The sequence below is a fragment of the Panulirus ornatus genome, chromosome 48 (assembly GCF_036320965.1).
Source record: "Panulirus ornatus isolate Po-2019 chromosome 48, ASM3632096v1, whole genome shotgun sequence".
Lineage (NCBI taxonomy): Eukaryota > Metazoa > Arthropoda > Malacostraca > Decapoda > Palinuridae > Panulirus > Panulirus ornatus.
The window spans coordinates 14,183,017-14,206,945 of record NC_092271.1 but is presented as its reverse complement, the minus strand read 5'-3'; the positions used below and the strand labels follow the sequence as shown (position 1 = coordinate 14,206,945).

The window sequence follows — 23,929 nt, the reverse complement described above, 5'->3', positions numbered from 1 at the left end:
AAATCTGATGTAAGACTGGCGTATAGCAAGTAAATTATTACTTAGGAAGAAAAAAGACACCATTGATTCAGTATTTTACAGTTCAAAGTGAAATTTGAAAGTAAATGCTTAATGCTATGAGTTTTGACACGAAGTCTTCTAAGATTATTGTTTCTCACTTATAGTGAAAATCAGTTCATAGAGACATTTGATGGTAAGATGAAGATTGCTTAATGCTTTGAATTTTTACATGAAATCTTACAAGAATATTATTTTTCACTTATAGTGAAAATCAGTTCATAAAGACACTTGAGGGTAAGGTGAAGGTTCCTCTGATTATTTGAGTAGCATGAGTTTAAGTTGGAACCTATTGTGTCTCCACTGGCTGATTGACACTGTAAACCATGAAAATGATCTAGCAGTATTCAGTGTTCAAATCTCAAGTATTCACCATGTGACCCTTCTTAAATTTTACCATATTCAAATTTTGGGGGTGTTTTATGAAATCTTAAATCAGTCAGAAATTTACTTGTCGTAGAATTTTTTTTGATATGTTTAGCTTCAGGAGTGATTTTAATGCATTGCCTTGGAATCCCATCGTTACAAGTGTTCAGGTGCTTCTTTACGATGAAGTCACATCATAAAATGCTTCCTATTTCATTCTGTCATGCTTAAGTTTTTCATATTTTCAATGAAGGATTAGAATGATTCATTGTCTATTCTACTTCCAAACATTTTATTAAGATGTTAAGATAAGATCTGACGTTCTGAAAAGCTTGAACTTTTTACATATTGAGAAAATACATGATATAATGAAAGTATTAGGCATTGCAGAAGGGCCTTCAGCTATAAGCAATATGGTATTTAGTTCACACTTTGTTTTTAGAATATTACCACTGTATCTCTTCCAAAGTTGTGTAATTTTATTTAGAGGTTCTCATTACTACAGGTAATAAATCATTTAGATTTTTTCCTCTTTTTTCCTGTGTATTTTCTGGGGCATTTTGATTATCTTTTTCACAGTTAGTGGGAACTTTTATCTAGACAATGATCTGCCAGAGCTAAACTATGGGCTTTCTTACAAGTGATCTTCCCAGAAATGTATGGAAAAGTTCTACTCATATCACAATTAGTTTTTTGGCAAGCATCACATTACAGATTCCTGGTCTGCTGTACATTATTGGACATAGTTTTATGCTTCAGGTGGTTTGATTTTACCCTCATCTACCTTACTTTTCCTTTTTCTTTATCCATATATGCTTTAAGGGGAGTTTATTTTTACTAATTCTGATTTGTAGTTATTTTTTGCAAAAGGCAAGTGCTTCATTGATGTATTACTCAAAACATCTTATATAATGCTTTTGCAAATGTCCGAGGTATTGCTGCTTAGTTTTTGAGACTTGGAGGTTTAATGATGATCTGCAACCAAATTGTTTGGGAAACACAATGTGTTATCTGTCTGTGTATGTGAGATGATATGTACACCCAACAAATGAATTATCCTTACAGATGGGTCCAATGAATTTCAAAATGAACACAACACCTGTTATCTTAGTAGGGTTGATAAGAATGAATCAGAGATACATTTCTTATGAATTATGACAACTGCTCTGTATAGTAATTAGTTTCAAAATACAGACTAAATAACATGCATTTAAAGCATTTTAACTGTTTGAAAACAGTATGTTCATTGTATACTACGTTTTATGCACACTGAGAACATATATAGGCAAGACCCTAGAACATTTGTCAAAATCCTTTGACCATTGAGTCATATCCCTGGGGATAGGGGAGAAAGAATACTTCCCACGTATTCCTTGTGTGTCACAGAAGGCAACTAAAAGGTGTAGGAGTGGGGGCTATGAAATAACTCCCCTCCATTTTTAGGAAGGATCAGAGGTGGGGCAAAGTGAGGAGGTGTTTCTCCAAGACTCAGTCATCTGTTCTTGAATGTTACCTCGCTAATGTGGGAAATGGTGAGTATGTATGAAAAATGTAGGGATTTATTTTTTTGGGTGTATGTGATATAGATAAAATAATTTAGATGAATATACATTATATTATGGATGACCTGTTATGGTAAGAATCATAATCTGAAGCCTCCTCAGCTTTCATAATGAAAATATTTTTGTATATTATTTCTATTCATTTCCAGAATATATTCATGAAGTTTTGGAACTGTTAGAGGTTAGAAGGATCTTCTGACCTTACTTCATGGTCATAATGTCTTCATATAGTATAGGGTCTGATGTGAGCAGTGACTCAGAAGAATATGAATCAACTGTTGGTAAGTATCTTTGTGATGTTATTCATTGCAGGTTTTGATGTGACAGACTCAATTTTATAGCATGTAAGATCATTCTGATTTTTTTATGTATGAATCTGAATGGTATGGTGACAAAAGCAGGTAAATTAATAGCAATTATCCAAATTAAGTGTGTCTGATAATTTTTTAAGTAATTATCTTTGTCCATCATATACGTACTAAATCTTTTCAGAAACTAAATAATTAGTTATTGCTTATGACACTTTTCATATTCAGTTCAGAATGTTGCATGCAGAATCTTCCTCAAATATTTTTATTACTTTGTGCTTGAATTGCATGCTGTGAAATCTGCATGTTGGTTTGATCATCCATTGCTTAGAACATGTTTCATATGACTGTAATTTAACTGTAGTTGTGTTAAGAGCGAATTGCTTCAGCAGATATTCAGAAAGTAGGAAGTGGAATTAAGGTACTGGAAAAAGGAGAAAGAGGAAGCTGTATGAGAGAGGAAGGGAAAACAATATTCTTTAAAGGTTAGTATGGTTTGAAAAAATGTGGCAGGTCATGAAATGGGACAGTATTGTGAATACAATCACAAGATCTATGATTGTATTAACATAATTAAAGTAACAGTGGCTTGTAGATATACTGATATACTATCAGTTACACTTTGAAATTTTCAGAAACTACCCCAATGCAGTCACAGATACTCAGCAGTGAAAGAAGTGATGATGTTGTGGCCACTCCAACCACAAGAAAGGGACAATGGCAAAATCTTCTTTCTTTTTGGCTGTTAGGATTGACAAACAACTTTGCATATGTGGTTATGCTTTCAGCAGCGCACGATATACTCTCTGTAGATTTTAGTGGTAATGATGTAAGTATGCTTCTTTTATCCATGCAACACAGACAAGAAAAACAGCTGATACATTATGCATGAATATTTAAAAATATTGAGATTCCACTCTAAGTGGAATGAGTGTGTTAGTGGTTTTGATGCACAAGACTGGGTTATAGTGATTTGAATGGGTTATAGTGATTTGAATGCAAAGGTGAGTAATGTGACAGTTGAGGGAATAATTGGTATACTTGGGGTGTTCAGTGTTGTGAATGGAAATGGTGAAGAGCTTGTAGATTTATGTGCTGAAAAAAGGACTGGTGATTGGGAATACCTGGTTTAAAAGCGAGATATACATAAGTATACATATGTAAGTAGGAGAGATGGCCAGAGAGCGTTATTGGATTACGTGTTAATTGACAGGCGCATGAAAGAGAGACTTTTGCATGTTGAGTTGCTGAGAGGTGCAACTGGAGGGATGTCTGGTCATTATCTTGTGGAGGCGAAGGTGAAGATTTGTATGGGTTTTCAGAAAAGAAGAGAGAATGTTGGGGTGAAGAAGGTGGTGAGAGTAAGTGAGCTTGGGAAGGAGACTTGTGTGAGGAGTACCAGAAGAGACTGAGTACAGAATGGAAAAAGGTGAGAACAAATGAGGTAAGGGGAGTGTGGGAGGAATGGGATGTATTTAGGGAAGCAATGATGGCTTGCGCAAAAGATGCTTGTGGCATGAGAAGCGTGGGAGGTGGGTTGATTAGAAAGGGTAGTGAGTGGTGGGATGAAGAAGTAAGATTATTAGTGAAAGAGAGAGGCATTTGGACGATTTTTGCAGGGAAAAAATGCAAATGAGTGGGAGATGTATAAAAGAAAGAGGCAGGAGGTCAAGAGAAAGGTGCAAGAGGTGAAAAAGAGTGCAAATGAGAGTTGGGGTGAGAGAGTATCATTAAATTTTAGGGAGAATAAAAAGATGTTCTGGAAGGAGGTAAATAAAGTGCGTAAGACAAGGGAGCAAATGGGAACTTCAGTGAAGGGGGCTAATGGGGAGGTGATAACAAGTAGTGGTGATGTGAGAAGGAGATGGAGTGAGTATTTTGAAGGTTTGTTGAATGTGTTTGATGATAGAGTGGCAGATATAGGGTGTTTTGTTTGAGGTGGTGTGCAAAGTGAGAGGGTTAGGGAAAATGATTTGGTAAACAGAGAAGAGGTAGTAAAAGCTTTGTGGAAGATGAAAGCCGGCGAGGCAGTAGGTTTGGATGGTATTGCAGTGGAATTTATTAAAAAAGGGGGTGACTGTATTGTTGACTGGTTGGTAAGGTTATTTAATGTATGTATGACTCATGGTGAGGTGCCTGAGGATTGGCGGAATGCTGGTATAGTGCCATTGTACAAAGGCAAAGGGGATAAGAGTGAGTGCTCAAATTACAGAGGTATAAGTTTGTTGAGTATTCCTGGTAAATTATATGGAAGGGTATTGATTGAGAGGGTGAAGGCATGTACAGATCATCAGATTGGGGAAGAGCAGTGTGGTTTCAGAAGTGGTAGAGGGTGTGTGGATCAGGTGTTTGCTTTGAAGAATGTATGTGAGAAATTCTTAGAAAAGCAAATGGATTTGTATGTAGCATTTATGGATCTGGAGAAGGCATATGATAGAGTTGATAGAGATGCTCTGTGGAAGGTACTAAAAATATATGGTGTGGGAGGCAAGTTGTTAGAAGCAGTGAAAAGTTTTTATCGAGGATGTAAGGCATGTGTATGTGTAGGAAGAGAGGAAAGTGATTGGTTCTCAGTGAATGTAGGTTTGTGGCAGGGATGTGTGATGTCTCCATGGTTGTTTCATTTGTTTATGGATGGTGTTGTTAGGGAGGTGAGTGCAAGAGTTTTGGAAAGAGGGGCAAGTATGAAGTCTGTTGGGGATGAGAGAGCTTGGGAAGTGAGTCAGTTGTTGTACACTGATGATACAGCGCTGGTGGCTGATTCATGTGAGAAACTGCAGAAGCTGGTGACTGAGTTTGGTAAAGTGAGTGAAAGAAGAAAGTTAAGAGTAAATGTGAATAAGAGAAAGGTTATTAGGTACAGTAGGGTTGAGGGTCAAGTCAATTGGGAGGTAAGTTTGAATGGAGAAAAACTGGAGGAAGTAAAGTGTTTTAGATATCTGGGAGTGGATCTGGCAGCGGATGGAACCATGGAAGCGGAAGTGAATCATAGGGTGGGGGAGGGGGCGAAAATCCTGGGAGCCTTGAAGAATGAGAGGAAGTCGAGAACATTATCTCGGAAAGCAAAAATAGGTATGTTTGAAGGAATAGTGGTTCCAACAATGTTGTATGGTTGCGAGGCATGGGCTATGGATAGAGTTGTGCGCAGGAGGGTGGATATGCTGGAAATGAGATGTTTGAGGACAATATGTGGTGTGAGGTGGTTTGATCGAATAAGTAATGTAAGGGTAAGAGAGATGTGTGGTAATAAAAAGAGTATGGTTGAGAGAGCAGAAGAGGGTGTTTTGAAATGGTTTGGTCACATGGAGAGAATGAGTGAGGAAAGATTGACCAAGAGGATATATGTGGCAGAGGTGGAGGGAACGAGGAGAAGAGGGAGACCAAATTGGAGGTGGAAAGATGGAGTGAAAAAGATTTTGAGTGATCAGGGCCTGAACATGCAGGAGGGTGAAAGGCGGGCAAGGAATAGAGTGAATTGGATCGATGTGGTATACCGGGGTCAACATGCTGTCAATGGATTGAATCAGGGCATGTGAAGCGTCTGGGGTAAACCATGGAAAGTTTTGTGGGGCCTGGATGTGGAAAGGGAGCTGTGGTTTCGGGCATTATTACATGACAGCTAGAGACTGAGTGTGAACGAATGTGGCCTCTGTTGTCTTTTCCTAGCACTACCTCGCACACATGAGGGGGGAGGGGGATGTTATTCCATGTGTGGCGAGGTGGCGATGGGAATAAATAAAGGCAGACAGTATGAATTATGTACATGTGTATATATGTAAATGTCTGTGTGTGTATATATATGTGTACATTGAGATGTATAGGTATGTATATTTGCGTGTGTGGACTTGTATGTATATACATGTGTATGTGGGTGGGTTGGGCCATTTCTTTCGTCTGTTTCCTTGCGCTACCTCGCAAATGCGGGACACAGCAACAAAGCAAAATGAATAAATAAATAAATCCACTCTAAAACATTGGTCTTCACTTCTGCTTCACAACTGCTTTTGCATTAATCACACTTAACCGAATTCCAAGGGATAAGCCAATGTTTTTGGTCCTTTGTTTGATACAGTTTTAAGGAAGCTCATTTTGTGTTTTTTGGTTCGTTTGTTGTAAGAATTAAACCATCTCAAACTTCGGAGTTTTTCATATATTCTATATATTTCTCAGTTATCCATCTACATGTGAATATTCAGTGTATACATTTATTTATTATACTTAATCGTCATCTCTCACGTTAGTGAGGTAGCGCAAGGAGACAGATGAAAAAATGGCTCAACCCACCCACATACACAAGTTATTTATATATTTATTTTGCTTTGTCACTGTCTCCCGCGTTAGCAAGATAGCACAAGGAAACAGACAAAAGAATGGCCCAACCCACCCACATACACATGTACATACATAAATGCCCACACACGCACATATACATACCTATACATTTCAACGTGTACATACATATACATTGACAGACATATACATATATACACATGTACGTATTCATACATGCTGCCTTCATCCACTCCTGCTGCCACCTCGCCACACATGAAATAGTGCAACCCCCCCCCCCCACTGCATGCAACGTAGTGCTAGAAAAAGACAAGAAAGGCCACATTCGTTCACACTCAGTCTCTAGCAGTCATGTGTAACGCACTGAAACCACAGCTCCCTTTCCACATCCAGGCCCCACAAAACTCCATGGTTTAACCTAGACACTTCACATGCCCTGGTTCAATCCATTGACAGCACGTCGACCCCAGTATACCACATCGTTCCAGTTCACTCTATTCCTTGCATGCCTTTCACCCTCCAGTATGTTCAGCCCCTGATCACTCAAAATCTTTTTCACTCCTTCCTTCCACCTCCAATTTGGTCTCCCTCATCTCCTCATTCCCTCCACCTCTGACACATATATCCTCTTTGTCAATCTCTCCTCACTCATTCTTTCCATGTGACCAAACCATTTCAATACACCCTCTTCTGCTCTCTCAACCATACTCTTTTTATTACCACACATCTCTCATACCCTTTCATTACTTACTTGATCAAACCACCTCGCGCCACATTTTGGCCTCAAAAATCTCATTTCCAACACATCCACCCTATCGCTTTTGCCTCACAACCACATAACACCCCCATCCATAAACAAATTAAACAACCATGAAAACATCACGCTCCCCTGCTGCAAACCAACATTTACTGGGAATCAATCACTTTCCTCTCTTCCTTCTCGTACACACGACTTACATCCTCGATAAAAATTTTACTGCTTCCAGCAACTTACCTCCCATACCATAAACTCTTAATACCTTCCACAAAGCATCTCTATCAACTCTGTCATATGCCTTCTCCAGATCCATAAATGCTACATACAAATCCATCTGTTTTTCTAAGTATTTCTCACAGACATTCTTCAAAGCAAACACCTGAATCACACATCCTCAACCACTTCTGAAACCACACTGCTCTTCCCCATTCTGATGCTCTGTACATGCCTTCACCCTCTCAATCAATACCCTCCCATATGATTTCCCAGGAATACTCAACAAACTTATACCTCTGTAATTTGAACACTCACCTTTATCCCCTTTGCCTTTGTACAGTGGCACTGTGCATGCATTCTGCCAATCCTCAGGCACTTCACCATGAACCATACAATGAATATCCTCACCAACCAGTCAACAACACAGTCACCCCTTTTTTTGATAAATTCCACTGTAATACCATCCAAACCCACTGCCTCTCCAGCTTTCACCTTCCACAAAGCCTTCACTACCTCTTCTCTGTTTACCAAATCATTCTCCCTAACCCTCTCACTTAGCACATCACCTCGACCAAAACACCCTATTTCTGCCACTCTAGCATCAAACACATTAATCAAAACTTCAAAATACTCACTCCATCTCCATCTCACTTCTTCACTACATGTTATTACTTCCCCATTTGCCCCCTTCACCGATGTTCCCATTTGTTCTCTTGTCTTATGCACTTTATTTACCTCCTTCCAAAACATCTTTTTATCCTCCCTAGAATTTAATGATACTCTCTCACCCCAACTCTCATTGCCCTCTTTTTCACATCTTGCACCTTTCTCTTGTCCTCTTGCCTCTTTCTTTTATACATCTACTAGTCATTTGCACTATTTCCCTGCAGAAATCGTCCAGATGCCTCTCTCTTACTTCTTCATCCCACCACTCACTACCCTTTCTAATCTGCCCACCTCCCACCTTTCTCATGCCACAGGCTTCTTTTGCGGAAGCCATCACTGCTTCCCTAAATACATTCCACTCCTCCCCCACTCCCCCTATGTCATTTGCTCTCACCTTTTTCCATTCTGTACTCAGTCTCTCCTGGTACTTCCTCACACAAGTCCCCTTTCCAAGCTCACTCTCACCACTCTCTTCACCGCAACATTCTCTCATCTTTTCCATAAACCTCTATGAATCTTCACCTTCGCCTCCAGAAGATAATGATGAGACATCCCTCCAGTTGCCCCCCTCAACATATTAACATTCAAAAGTCTCTCTGATAGAATTGATAGAGATGCTTTGTTAAGGTATTAAGAGTATATGGTGTGGGAGGTAAGTTGCAGGAAGCAGTGAAAAGTTTTTATTAAGGATGTAAGGCTTGTGTACGAGTAGGAAGAGAGGAAAGTGATCGGTTCTCCGTGAATGTCGGTTTGTGACTATGGTGCATGATGTCTCCATGGTTGTTTAATTTGTTTATGGATGTATATACACATGTATACGTCCACACACACACATATACATACCTATACATTTTAACGTATACATATATATACATACACAGACATATACATTTAAACACATGTACATAATTCTTACTTGCTGCCTTTATTCATCCCCATCGCCACCCCGCCATACATGAAATAGCTTCCCCCCTCCACCCCGCGAGGTAGCGCTATGAAAGGACAAAAGGTCACATTCGTTCACATTCACTCTCTAGTTGCCATGTGTAATGCACCAAAACCACAGCTCCCTTTCCACATCCAGGCCCCACAAAACTTTCCATGATTTACCCCAGACGCTTCACATGCCATGGTTCAATCCGTGGACAGCATGTCGACCCCAGTATACCATATCGTTCCAATTCACTCTATTCCTTGCACACCTTTCACCCTCCTGTATGTTCAGGCCTCGATCGCTCAAAATCTTTTTCACTCCATCCTTCCACCTCCAGTTTGGTTTCCCCCTTCTCCTTGTTCCCTCCACCTCTGATACATATATCCTCTTGGTCAATCTTTCCCCACTCATTCTCTCCATGTGACCAAACCATTTCAGTACACCCTTTTCTGCTCTCTTCACCACACTCTTTTTAGTACCACACATCTCTCTCACCCTCTCATTACTTACTTGATCAAACCACCTCACACCGCATATTGTCCTCAAACATTTCATTTCCAACACATCCACCCTCCTCTGCACAGCCTTATCTATAGCCCATGCCTCACAACCATATTACATTGTTGGAACCACTGTTCTTACATACGTACCCATTTTTGCTCTCCGAGAGAACATTCTCACCTTCCACACATTCTTCAACGCTCCCAGTACCTTCGCTCCCTTGCCCATCCTGTGACTCACTTCCGCTCCCATGGTTCCACCCGCTGCCAAATCCACTCCCAGATATCTAAAACACTTCACTTCCTCCAGTTTTTCTCCATTTAAATTCACCTCCCAATTTACTTGTCCCTCGACCCTACTGAACCTACTAACTTTGCTCTTATTCACATTTACTCTCAACTTTCTTCTTTAACTCACTTTACCAAATCAGTCACCAACTGTAATTTCGTACCCGAATCAGCCACCAGTGCTGTATCAGCGAACAACAACTGACTCACTTCCCAAGCCCTCTCATCTACAACAGACTACATACTTGTCCCTCTCTCCAAAACTCTTTGATTCACCTCCCTAATAACCCCATCCAAAAACAAATTAAACAACCATGGAGACATCACGCATCCTTGCTGCAAACCGACATTCACTGGGAACTAGTCACTTTCTTCTCTTCCTACTTGTACACATGTCTTACATCCCCGATAAAATCTTTTCACTGCTTCTAGCAATTTACCTCCCACACCATATACTCTTAATACCTTCCACATTGCATCTCTATCAACTCTTATCATATGCCTTCTCCAGATCCATAAATGCTACATACAAATCCATCTGTTTTTCTAAGTATTTCTCACATGTATTCTTCAAAGCAGATACCTGATCCACACATCCTCTACCACTTCTGAAACCACACTGCTCTTCCCAAACTGATGCTTTTACATGCCTTTACCCTCCCATATAATTTCCCAGGAATACTCAACAAACTTATACCTCTGTAATTTGAACACTCACCTTGCCTTTGCCTTTTTACGTTGGCACTATGCATGCATTCTGCCAATCCTCAGGCACTTCACTGTGAACCATACATACAATGAATATCCTCACCAACCAGACAACAACACACACACCCCCTTTTTTTAATGAATATATTTGTATATGTATATGTAGAACCTTCACTTCACTGTGAAGATATATATGCCACAACCTACTGGAAAGAGAAAATTGAAATGGTGAGTACTTTTGTTTATTACATCCTCAGACAGAGTGGGGGAGATTCAGGTATTATGGTTCTTAAAAGCACAGAGGTAGCAGAGAGGCGAGGCATCATGATCCCGTGGAGTGCAGGTGGGCACTAATTATGTGACCTTACATCTGACTTTCCTCTCCTTACATTGTGTGTGTACAGGGTTGTTCTGGTGGATAATTCTTAATAATCATTTCAGTTAACAAACTGTTTACTGAAATAATGATAATACACAGAAACCAGAGCCTGTATGCCCAGCCAAGCCTTACACACACCTCCATGATTTTTGCTGACTGCCTCCAATGCCCTGGCTCAACCCGTTGACAGCATCTTGTCATACGTACACCACATTGTTCCATTCAATTTTATTCCATGCATACGTTACACCTTCCTGTGTGTTCAGGCATGTACCACGTAAAGCATCCATCACTTTATCCTTTCATCTTTTCCTTGATCTCCTATTTCTCCTTGTTTCCTCCACTTACATATGTACTCTCTTGCTCACTCATCCTCTTTCATATGTTCAAACCATTACAGCACACCCTCTTCATTTCCTTCTTCCATACTTCTCATATTGAAACCTCTTTCTTACCCTGTCATTTCTTGATAAACTCTCCTCACAAACATATTGTCCTCAAGCATTTAATTTCCAACACATCAATCCTTTTCCATACTTTCTCATTTAAGGCCCCTTCCCTGCATCCATACAGTGCCAATGGAATTACTAACTTGCTATATTTTGAGTATATTGAATACACTTTGAGCTAAAATAGACAATGCATGCAAACTAATGCTTTATTTTTAAAAATAACAACTGTTTGAAACTAGTGTAACATTCAACATATTTGTTACTATGATTTATATGCCAGCTTTACACTTATGTACTCATGATTGGTATTCCAGGAGGAAAAAGTTTATATTGTTTCATGCATGCCCATATACTGACATTCACTCTTGGTTTATTTAGCTGGACTGCCTAGAAATGCCACTCATCATATTTTGATCTGCAAGATAGGTTGCACCAGACTACTAAGGTTAGTTGGAAAACATGGTTAGAAAAATTTTAAGGGCAGTACTTGAAAAGAGAGAAGTGTGAATTTTCAAACCATTTAGATTTTCTAACAGGACAAAGCTCTGTTTGGGGTACTGAGTTGTTATTTTATAGTGGTGGTTTTTGTGTTGAATTTAGTTGCATCATAGTATTGTATTTAATTGCATCAAAGCAGTAGTCCCAATATCCAAGTTACACTTTGTGTGTGTGTGTGTGTGATATTCTCAAATATTTTGATATACAACAATGTGCCCACTGAGTTTTTGTGTGTGTGATATTCTTAAATAGTTTAATATACAACAATGTCCCTACTGACTTTGTGTGTGTGTAATATTCTAAAATATTTTAATATACAGCAATGTGTCCACTGACTTCTGCTTCCCTGTCAGAGTTATGGGGTATTCTGTGAGTGTACTATCATGTGCATGTGCTGTATTTTTGTGCTTCTTTGTCTCAAACAGTTATGATTAGTATGGGGTTTTTATCTTTTATATATGTATTGTAAGAGTGTCATGGCATAGCTATCCAGAATTATTACATAATGTGAGGGTATAGGCCCATGGAAAAAAATTTTGGGTGTATGATCTGTTAAGTGTGCATGGAATGCCACTTCAAGCATTAATGGCCATATCTTTTGCCTTGAGACAGACAGCCATTTCAAAAATTTAAACAGTATATATTGGCCACAGAGGTAGGGTTAAATGTACTGTACCCTAGCTGATTTACAGCTTTGATGGATTATCTTTTAACTAATTAGTCCTAGGTAGTCTGTTCTTTTTATTTTTAACTTGATGATTTTGCCTGGAAATATTTTTGGAAGGATAAGTTTTCCTTTTCTCCATAGATAGATGCAATGAAAGAATCAATTAGGGTTCAGAATATTTCAGATGAAGATTGTATATGGATGATTTAGGATCAAATGCAATGGAAGAAATTTTTGATGGAATCACCTGGGTGCACAAGAAGGAAGTGTTTATATAAGAGTGGAAGATCATTTTTCAGTCCAACCCTGTGGGCATTGGTTGATGATGTGTATGAATGAAATAAGAGGCTGTATGTAGCTGATCCATCCCTTGAAATTAGGAGCATAGGTAAAGTAGACCGAATTGATTCGTAAGAAGTACTGTGAAGTTCATAACTTTGGGAAAATCTTGCTTTAGCAATCCTTTTGATTAGATTTTTGAATTTATATAGATGGGTTCATGCTTTGGCTGTTTATTCCTTTTCTTAACAACTTAGACTTTCAGTCATAGTCTCTTTGCACCTGTTTATGTGTGATACATCTGCCTTCGAGAAAAAAATCAGATAAAATAAGATGCCTGTTTACAACTGTTGACAAGGTCTTCCCACCCACCCAAATCTTGGTAAAGTTATCTGTGTACACTCTGAATTCACATGGATAGTAGAATGTTTAGGTGATAGGACCAGTTTTGCATTTATGAATGGCTGGGACTGTTTGATGAGTTAACATTGTCTCTTTCTCATCTCCTAGGGTTGGAGACTTCTAGCACTAGTAAGTGGCACAGTAAAGTAATAGCTCCTTTGTTTATTTCTTAGCTATCATTCTTTCCTTTCTCCTGCCTTCCTTTATTACCAGTTCATATCATACTATTGTGATTGAAGACATGTTTATGTTCATTGTCACTGTACATGTTACATGTTAATGTTTGGTGACAGTTTATATGATTTTAGAAATTTTCCAAAGCCATTTTCCTAGAGGGTTGGAGAATTGAATTGTTATATTAGGTTATAGGGTTGTAGTGACTTTCTTCATAGTGTACAAGAAACTATAGAGAGTCATCGCAATAAATGGGACTGTATAATGGTTATCATTGTCTTCCTCAGACAATCTCATCAGCTAGTACAACAAATAGCACCAATCCCCGTGACTGTAACAAGATGAGCACTGGAACTATTCTGCTTGCTGATATAATTCCATCACTTATTTTGAAAATATTTACACCATTTATATGGTCACATGTTCAGTGAGTATGCTGGTTACAATCTTTTTATTCCTGTGATACTTCTATTTAAAATAAATACAATACTGAATATTTAGTTTTTGAAATACACAACTGTTGTGGAATGTTATGAATATTTACAGATATCAGTAATCACTTAAATACCTATAATTTAGGTTAATAAGTTTGAGCAAGTACTGAAACTATATCCTGCACCAGCTTTAGTAGTAGTAGCATCTAGTAGGTTACCAGTTTGATGGTCATCCTGCATATTGTTCAGAAGTAGAATTACATTTCAGGATAATGGAAAGCTTCTCATACTGCCTTCAAGAGTAATGATGAGAGTAATCAACAATGAGTTTGTATTATCTAATCAGTCATGTTCTTGTTCATTTTCACTTGATATGATATAAAAAGGCACTCCAGTGACGTGGAACTTGGGAGGTCATAAAGCAATTTTACATGATACTGTAGGCTCTGTGGTAATAAAAAAAGGGGAACCAGCTCACTTGATCTTACTCTAGACATAGACTTATTTCAGATTCATTTAGTACGGTATATCTTCTTCGATTTGTACCTGAGATTTTAAGTCATTAGATTATTCACAACTAGAGATTGGTTGTGTGCAAACTTGGCCTTTTTTTTTCTGATGTTACCCCATGAAGATGGGAAAGGTAATTAGGTACACTATGAAGAAAATATTTGTATTATTCAGACTTTATTTATTATTTTTTATTTTGCTTTGTCGCTGTCTCCCGCGTTAGCGAGGTAGCGCAAGGAAACGGATGAAAGAATGGCCCAACCCACCCACATACACATGTATATACATACACATCCACAAACGCAAATATACATACCTATACATCTCATTGTACACATATATATACACACACAGACATATACATATATACACATGTACATAATTCATACTGTCTGCCTTTATTTATTCCCATCGCCACCTCGCCACACATGGAATAACAACCCCCTCCCCCCTCATGTGTGCGGGGTAGCGGTAGGAAAAGACAACAAAGGCCCCATTCGTTCACACTCAGTCTCTAGCTGTCATGTAATAATGCACCGAAACCACAGCTCCCTTTCCACATCCAGGCCCCACACAACTTTCCATGGTTTACCCCAGACGCTTCACAAACCCTGGTTCAATCCATTGACAGCACGTCGACCCCGGTATACCACATCGTTCCAATTCACTCTATTCCTTGCACGCCTTTCACCCTCCTGCATGTTTAGGCCTTGATCACTCAAAATCTTTTTCACTCCATCTTTCCACCTCCAATTTGGTCTCCCACTTCTCCTCATTCCCTCCACCTCTGACACATATATCCTCTTGGTCAATCTTTCCTCACTCATTCTCTCCATGTGACCAAACCATTTCAAAACACCCTCTTCTGCTCTCTCAACCACACTCTTTTTATTACCACACATCTATCTAACCCTATTATTACTTACTTGATCAAACCACCTCACACCACATATTGTCCTCAAACATCTCATTTCCAGCACATCCACCCTCCTCCACACAACTCTATCCATAGCCCATGACTCGCAACCATACAACATTGTTGGAACCACTGTTCCTTCAAACATACCCATTTTTGCTTTCCGAGATAATGTTCTCGACTTCCTCACATTCTTCAACGCTCCCAGAATTTTTGCCCCCTCCCCCACCCTATGATTCACTTCCGCTTCCATGGTTCCATCCACTGCCAAATCCACTCCCAGATATCTAAAACACTTCCCTTCCTCCAGTTTTTCTCCATTCAAACTTCCCTCCCAATTTACTTGACCCTCTACCCTACTGTACCTGATAACCTTACTCTTATTCACATTTACTCTCTACTTTCTTCTTTCACACACTTTACCAAACTCAGTCACTAGCTTCTACAGTTTCTCACATGAATCAGTCACCAGCGTTGTATCATCAGTGAACAACAACTGACTCACTTCCCAAGCTGTCTCATCCACAACAGACTGCATACTTGCCCCTCTTTCCAAAACTCTTGCATTCACCTCCCTAACAACACCATCCATAAACAAATGAAACAACCATGGAGACATCATACACCCCTGCCGCAAACCTACATTCTCTGAGAACCAATCACTTTCCTCTCTTCCTACACATACACATGCCTTACATCCTCGATAAAAACTTTTCACTGCTTCTAACAACTTGCCTCCCACACCATATATTCTTAATACCTTCCACAGAGCATTTCTATCAACTCTATCATATGCCTTCTTCAGATCCATAAATGCTACATACAAATCCATTTGCTTTTCTAAGTATTTCTCACATACATTCTTCAAAGCAAACACCTGATCCACACATCCTCTACCACTTCTGAAACCACACTGCTCTTCCCCAATTTGATGCTCTGTACATGCCTTCACCGTCTCAAACAATACCCTCCCATATAATTTACCAGGAATACTTAACAAATTTATACCTCTGTAATTTGAGCACTCACTCTTATCCCCTTTGCCTTTGTACAGTGGCACTATGCAAGCATTCCGCCAATCCTCAGGCACCTCACCATGAATCATACATACATTAGATAACCTTACCAACCAGTCAACAATACAGTCACCCCCTTTTTTAATAAATTCCACTGCAATGCCATCCAAACCTGCTGCCTTGCTGGCTTTCATCTCTGCAAAGCTTTTACTACCTCTTCTCTGTTTACCAAATCATTTTCCCCTAACCCTCTCACTTTGCACACCACCTCAACCAAAACATTATTTGATATATTAGTTGCTTGTGGCAGTGGTTTTCTTGATGAACTTGAAAAATTATTACTCATTATTTTAAGTACGTTAAAGTAAATAACATGATATCCAACCACCTGTGTTACAACAAGTCCAGTTATTCAATTTATTAAAAAATAATCCTCTTTGGAAAATTACATGAATTCTGTGGCCTTTGAAGAGAGCAAGCCAAGCCCCAGATGGTATCAGTATTTGCTGTAATCTAGTTCTAGCTAATCAAACCAGTGTATAAGTTCCCTCCAGTTTAGCCTTTAGACTATAATTTGTAAATTCAGATCATCTCTTTTCAGATGATGGCCAGAACACTGATATAGTTTCGACAAGTTCATTGTCAATCAGGAAAAAAAAAAAGTTCATTATCAAAGAAATAGAAGTCACACAAAAAACAGCATAGGATGATCAGAGTAAGAGTTTTTAGAGTTTACCATTGGCAACTCAGATGTTGGTGATATTCCAAGAGAGAAAGATGGTTTGCTTAAGTTATATTCTGTAAGTTAAACAGGTAAATGTGTGAATGGGGGAAAAAACTAGTAACCCAAAATTTGTAATCAAGAGGAAGTTACACTGTTAAAACATTATGCAATTTTCTTTTAGTATTTTTTTTTCTTTTCTTATGCAGCTGTTTTGTATCTGGAGTCCATATTATTATCTGGATTCTTGTGTCATCCAACCTTTACCAGGTCCCAAGATTGTTGGATATGCTGTTATTTACCACATCATTATATATTAACAGTTGTGATTAATTTGTAGGAAAACCTTGGCCTTGAGTTGTGATAGTCCTGTTTGTAATATTTGGGATACATGGCAATATAGAATTATGGTATGTGTTTGGATTTACTGTCTATATCTATCTGTATCTCTGATGCCTTTTCCCTTCTGGAACTCTCTGAAAGGGGTGGTCATGGCAATAGAGTCTCCATAGCTAGTGAACTCCAGTGCTACTTCGTAGCCTTTAAAAGTGCCTCACCCGTAACATACCACTGGCAGAGGGCAATTGTAATGCATTGTTTGCATTGGCTCCTACCCAATATTTCTACATAATGCTCTTGCCTAATGCTCCTACCTACTACTTCTATCTATTGCTCATGCCATTTGGCCAAAAGGCAGGGTTGATACATTGTGCTCACTGCAGGAAAGTTTAGAGTTATGAAGAATTATCTGTCTTATGTATTACAAGGAGAGATTGTATGTTTGTGGATATGGTACTAGTACACCATGTGTGGGTGAGGCAGAAAGAATGACAGCTACCTGGGTCACAGGAATGCAGCTTGACAACCACTGAAGTACTTGCTCACTATGCATCCATCACTAACCCTCCCAGTACCCAGGTGGGTAGTATTGGTAATATGCAGGAGGTAAGTTTGAATGGAGAAAAACTGGAGGAAGTGAAGTGTTTTAGATATCTGGGAGTGGATTTGGCAGTGGATGGAACCATAGAAGCAGAAGTGAATCATAGGGTGGGGGAGGGGGTGAAAGTTCTGGGAGCGTTGAAAAATGTGTGAAGTCGAAAATGTTATCTTGGAAAGCAAAAATGGGTATGTTTGAAGGAATAGTGGTTTCAACAAAGTTATATGGTTGTGAGGCGTGGGCTATAGATAGAGTTGTGCAGAGGAGGGTGGATGTGCTGGAAATGAGATGTTTGAGGACAATATGCGGTGTGAGGTGCTTTGATCGAGTAAGTAATGAAAGGGTAAGAGAGATGTGTGGAAATAAAAAGAGCGTGGTTGAGAGAGCAGAAGAGGGTGTTTTGAAATGGTCTGGTCACATGGAGAGAATGAGTGAGGAAAGATTGACAAAGGATATATGTGTCAGAGGTGGAGGGAATGAGGAGAAGTGGGAGACCAAATTGGAGGAGGAAAGATGGAGTGAAAAAGATTCTGAGTGGTCGGGGCCTGAACATACAGGAGGATGAAAGGCGTGCAAGGAATAGAGGGAATTGGAAGGATGTGGTATACTGGGGTCGACGTGATGTCAATGGATTGAACCAGGGCATGTGAAGTGTCTAGGGTAAACCATGGAAAGTTGTGTGGGGCCTGGATGTGGAAAGGGAGCTGTGGTTTGGATGCATTATACATGACAGCTAGAGACTGAGTGTGAACGAATGTGGCCTTAGTTGTCTTTTCCTAGCACTCCCTCGCGCACATGCAGGGGGAGGGGTTTGTTAATTCATGTGTTGCGGTGTGGCGACAGGAATGAATAAGGGCAAACTATGAATTAGGTACATGTATATATATATATTTATATGTCTGTGTGTGTGTGTGTATATATGCATATGTTTAGATGTATAGGTATGTATATGTGTCAGAGGTGCAGGGAACAAGGAGAAGTGGGAGACCAAATTGGAGGTGGAAAGATGGAGTGACAAAGATTTTGAGTGATCGGGGCCTGAACATGCAGGAGGGTGAAAGGTGTGCAAGGAATAGAGTGAATTGTAACGATTTGGTATACCGGAGTCGACGTGATGTCAATGGATTGAACCAGGGCATGTGAAGCGTCTGGGGTAAACCATGGAAAGTTCTGCGGGGCCTGGATGTGGAAAGGGAGCTGTGGTTTCGGTGCATTATGCATGACAGCTAGAGACTGAGTGTGAATGAATGTGGCCTTTGTTGTCTTTTCCTACCGCTACCTTGTGCACATGCGGGGGGAGGGGGTTATTTCATGTGTGGCGTGGTGGCGATGGGAATGATTAAAGACAGACAGTATGAATTATGTACTTGTGTATATATGTATATGTCTATGTGTGTATATATATATGTATACGTTGAGATGTATAGGTGTGTATAGTTGCGTGTGTGGATGTGTATGTATATACACATGTATTCGCCATTTCTCGCATTAGTGAGGTAATGTTAAGAACAGAGGACTGAACCTTTGAGGGAATATCCTCACTTGGCCCCCTCATTTGTTCCTTCTTTAGGAAAACTAAAAACGAGACGAGATTATTTCCAGCTGCCCCGCTCCCTTCACTTATAGTCGCCTTCTATGACACGCAGGGAATACGTGGGAAGTATTCTTTCACCCCTAGTAGTATGATATATATATTTATATATTTTATTTATTATACTTTGTCACTGTCTCCCGCGTTAGCGAGGTAGCGCAAGGAACAGACAAAAGAATGGCCCATCCACCCACATACACATGTAAATACATACACGTCCACACACACATATATAAGTACCTATACATTTCAACATTTACATTTATGTACATACACAGATATATAATATTTATTTATTTATTATACTTTGTCGCCGTCTCCCGCATAAGCAAGGTAATGCAAGGAAACAGATGAAGGAATGGCCCAGCCCACCCACATATACATGTATATACATACACGTCCACACACGCACATATACATACCTATACATCTCAACGTATACATATGTATACACACACAGAGATATACATATACACACATGTACATAGTTCATACTGTCTGTCCTTATTCATTCCCGTCACCACCCCGCCACACATGAAATAACAACTTCCTCCCCCTGCATGTGCGCGAGGTAGCGTTAGGAAAAGACAACAAAGGCCACTTTCGTTCACACTCAGTCTCTAGCTGTCATGTATAATGCACTGAAACCACAGCTCCCTTTCCACATCCAGGCCCCTCAGAACTTTCCATGTCTTACCCCAGACGCTTCACATGCCCTGGTTCAATCCATTGACAGCATGTCGACCCCAGTATACCACATCATTCCAATTCACTCTATTCCTTGCACGCCCTTTCACCCTCCTGCATGTTCAGGCCCTGATCACTCAAAATCTTTTCCACTCCATCTTTCCACCTCCAATTTGGTCTCCCACTTCTCCTCATTCCCTCCACCTCTGACACATATATCTTCTATTGTCAATCTTTCCTCACTCATTCTCTCCATGTGACCAAACCATTTCAAAACACCCTCTTCTGCTCTCTCAACCACACTCTTTTTATTACCACACATCTCTCTTACCCTTTCATTACTTATTCGATCAAACCACATCACACCACATATTGACCTCAAACATCTCATTTCCAACACATCCACCCTCCTCGGCACAGCTCTCTTTATAGCCCATGCCTCGCAACCATATATCATTGTTGGAACAAATATTCCTTCAAACATGCCCATTTTTGCTTTCTAAGATGACATTCTCGACTTACACACATTCTTCAACGTGCCCAGAACTATTGTCCCCTCCCCCACCCTATGATTCACTTCCACTTCCATGGTTCCATCCACTGCCAAATCCACTCCCAGATATCTAAAACACTTCACTTCCTCCAGTTTTTCTCCATTCAAACTTACTTCCCAATTGACTTGTCCCTCAACCCTACTGTACCTAATAACCTTGCTGTTATTCACATTTACTCTCAGCTTTCTTCTGCACACTTTACCAAACTCAGTCACCAGCTTCTGCAGTTTCTCACCTGAATCAGCCACCAGCGCTGTATCATCAGCAGACAACAATGACTCACTTCCCAAGATCTCTCATCCAAAACAGACTGCATACTTGCCCCTCTTTCCAAAACGCTTGCATTCACCTCCCTAACAAACCCATCCATAAACTAATTAAATAACCATGGAGACATCACACACCCGTGCCACAAACCAACATTCACTGAGAACCACTTTCCTCTCTTCCTATACGTACACATGCCTTACATCCTCGATAAAAACTTTTCACTGCCTCTAACAACTTGCCTCCCACACCATATATTCTTAATACCTTCCACAGAGCATCTCTATAAACTCTATCACATGCCTTTTCCAGATCCATAAATGCTACATACAAATCCATTTGCTTTTCTAAGTATTTCTCACATACATTCTTCAAAGCAGACACTTCTGAAACCACACTGCTCTTCCCCAATCTGATGCTCTGCACATGCCTTCACCCTCTCAATCAATACCCTCCCATATAGTTTCCCAGGAATACTCAACAAGCTTATACCTCTGTAATTTAAGCACTCACTTTAATCCCCTTTGCCTTTGTACAATGGCACTATGCAAGCATTCCGCCAATCCTCAGGCACCTCACCATGAGTCATACATACATTGAATAACCGTACCAACCAGTCAACAAAACAGTCTCCCCGTTTTTTAATAAATTCCACTGCAGTACCATCCAAACCCGCTGCCTTGCTGGCTTTCATCTTCCTCAAAGCTTTTACTACCTCTTCTCTGTTTACCAAATCATTTTCCCTAACCCTCTCACTTTGCACACCACCTCAAACAAAACACCCTATATCTGCCACTCTATCATCAAACACATTCAACAAACCTTCAAAATACTCACTCCATCTCCTTCTCACATCACCACTACTTGTTATCACCTCCCCATTAGCCCCCTTCACTGAAGTTCCCATTTGTTCCCTTGTCTTACGCACTTTATTTACCTCCTTCCAGAACATCTTTTTATTCTCCCTAAAATTTAATGATATTCTCTCACCCCAACTCTCATTTGCCCTCTTTTTCACCTCTTGCACCTTTCTCTTGACCTCCTGTCTCTTTCTTTTATACATCTCCCACTCATTTGCATTATTTCCCTGCAAAAATCATCCAAATGCCTCTCTCTTCTCTTTCACTAATAATCTTACTTCTTCATCCCACCACTCACTACCCTTTCTAATCAGCCCACCTCCCACGCTTCTCATGCCACAAGCATCTTTTGCGCAAGCCATCATTGCTTCCCTAAATACATCCCATTCCTCCCCCACTCCCATTACCTCCTTTGTTCTCACCTTTTTCCATTCTGTACTCAGTCTCTCTTGGTACTTCCTCACACAAGTCTCCTTCCCAAGCTCACTTACTCTCACCACCCTCTTCACCCCAACATTCTCTCTTCTGAAAACCCATACAAATCTTCTCCTTCGCCTCCATAAGATGATGATCAGACATCCCTCCAGTTGCACCTCTCAGCACATTAACATCCAAAAGTCTCTCTTTCGCGCGCCTGTCAATTAACATGTAATCCAATAACGCTCTCTGGCCATCTCTCTTACTTAGATACGTATACTTATGTATATCTCGCTTTTTAAACCAGGTATTCCCAATCACCAGTCCTTTTTCAGCACATAAATCTACAAGCTCTTCACCATTTCCATTTACAACACTGAACACACCATGTATACCAATTATTCCCTCAACTGCCACATTACTCACCTTTGCATTCAAATCACCCATCACTATAACCCAGTCTTGTGCATCAAAACCACTAACACACTCATTCAGCTGCTCCCAAAACACTTGCCTCTCATGATCTTTCTTCTCATGGCTAGGTGCATATGCACCAATAATCACCCATCTCTCTCCATCAACTTTCAGTTTTACCCATTTTAATCGAGAATTTACTTTCTTACATTCTATCACATACTCCCACAACTCCTGTTTCAGGAGTAGTGCTACTCCTTCCCTTGCTCTTTTCCTCTCACTAACCCCTGACTTTACTCCCAAGACATTCCCAAACCACTCTTCCCCTTTACCCTTGAGCTTCGTTTCACTCAGAGCCAAAACATCCAGGTTCCTTTCCTCAAACATACTACCTACCTCTCCTTTTTTTTACATCTTGGTTACATCCACACACATTTAGACACCCCAATCTGAGCCTACGAGGAGGATGAGCACTCCTCGCGTGACTCCTTCTGTTATATATTTTTTTTTTGCCGCTGTCTCCCGTGTTTGCGAGGTAGCGCAAGGAAGCAGACGAAAGAAATGGCCCAACCCACCCCCATACACATGTATATACATACACATCCACACATGCAAATATACATACTTACACAGCTTTCCATGGTTTACCCCAGACGCTTCACATGCCCTGATTCAATCCACTGACAACATGTCAACCCCGGTATACCACATTTATCCAATTCACTCTATTCCTTGCCCTCCTTTCACCCTCCTGCATGTTCAGGCCCCGATCACACAAAATCTTTTTCACTCCATCTTTCCACCTCCAATTTGGTCTCCCACTTCTCATTCCCTCCACCTCCGACACATATATCCTCTTGGTCAATCTTTCCTCACTCATTCTCTCCATGTGCCCAAACCATTTCAAAACACCCTCTTCTGCTCTCTCAACCACGCTCTTTTTATTTCCACACATCTCTCTTACCCTTACGTTACTTACTCGATCAAACCACCTCACATCACACATTGTCCTCAAACATCTCATTTCCAGCACATCCACCCTCCTGCGCATAACTCTATCCATAGCCCACGCCACGCAACCATACAACATTGTTGGAACCAC

General features: G+C 40.1%; 1 protein-coding gene across 7 annotated transcripts in view; it reads left to right on the top strand.

Moving 5' to 3' along the window:
• Positions 1-23,929, top strand: part of Cln3 (CLN3 lysosomal/endosomal transmembrane protein, battenin) — a 97,542-nt gene that overhangs the window by 6,230 nt on the left and 67,383 nt on the right. For 3 of the 7 annotated variants that reach the window (XM_071690612.1, XM_071690615.1, XM_071690613.1), the window contains exons 2-5: positions 1,867-1,955; positions 2,135-2,266; positions 2,929-3,122; positions 13,791-13,930. In XM_071690612.1, coding sequence (XP_071546713.1) covers positions 2,194-2,266; positions 2,929-3,122; positions 13,791-13,930 — 407 coding nt within the window. In that variant the 5' untranslated portion in view covers positions 1,867-1,955; positions 2,135-2,193. Of the gene's footprint in view, positions 1-1,866; positions 1,956-2,134; positions 2,267-2,928; positions 3,123-7,093; positions 10,996-11,861; positions 11,929-13,790; positions 13,931-23,929 lie in introns of those variants that run through there. The other 4 variants (XM_071690617.1, XM_071690618.1, XM_071690616.1 and 1 more) reach the window with 3 other exon arrangements.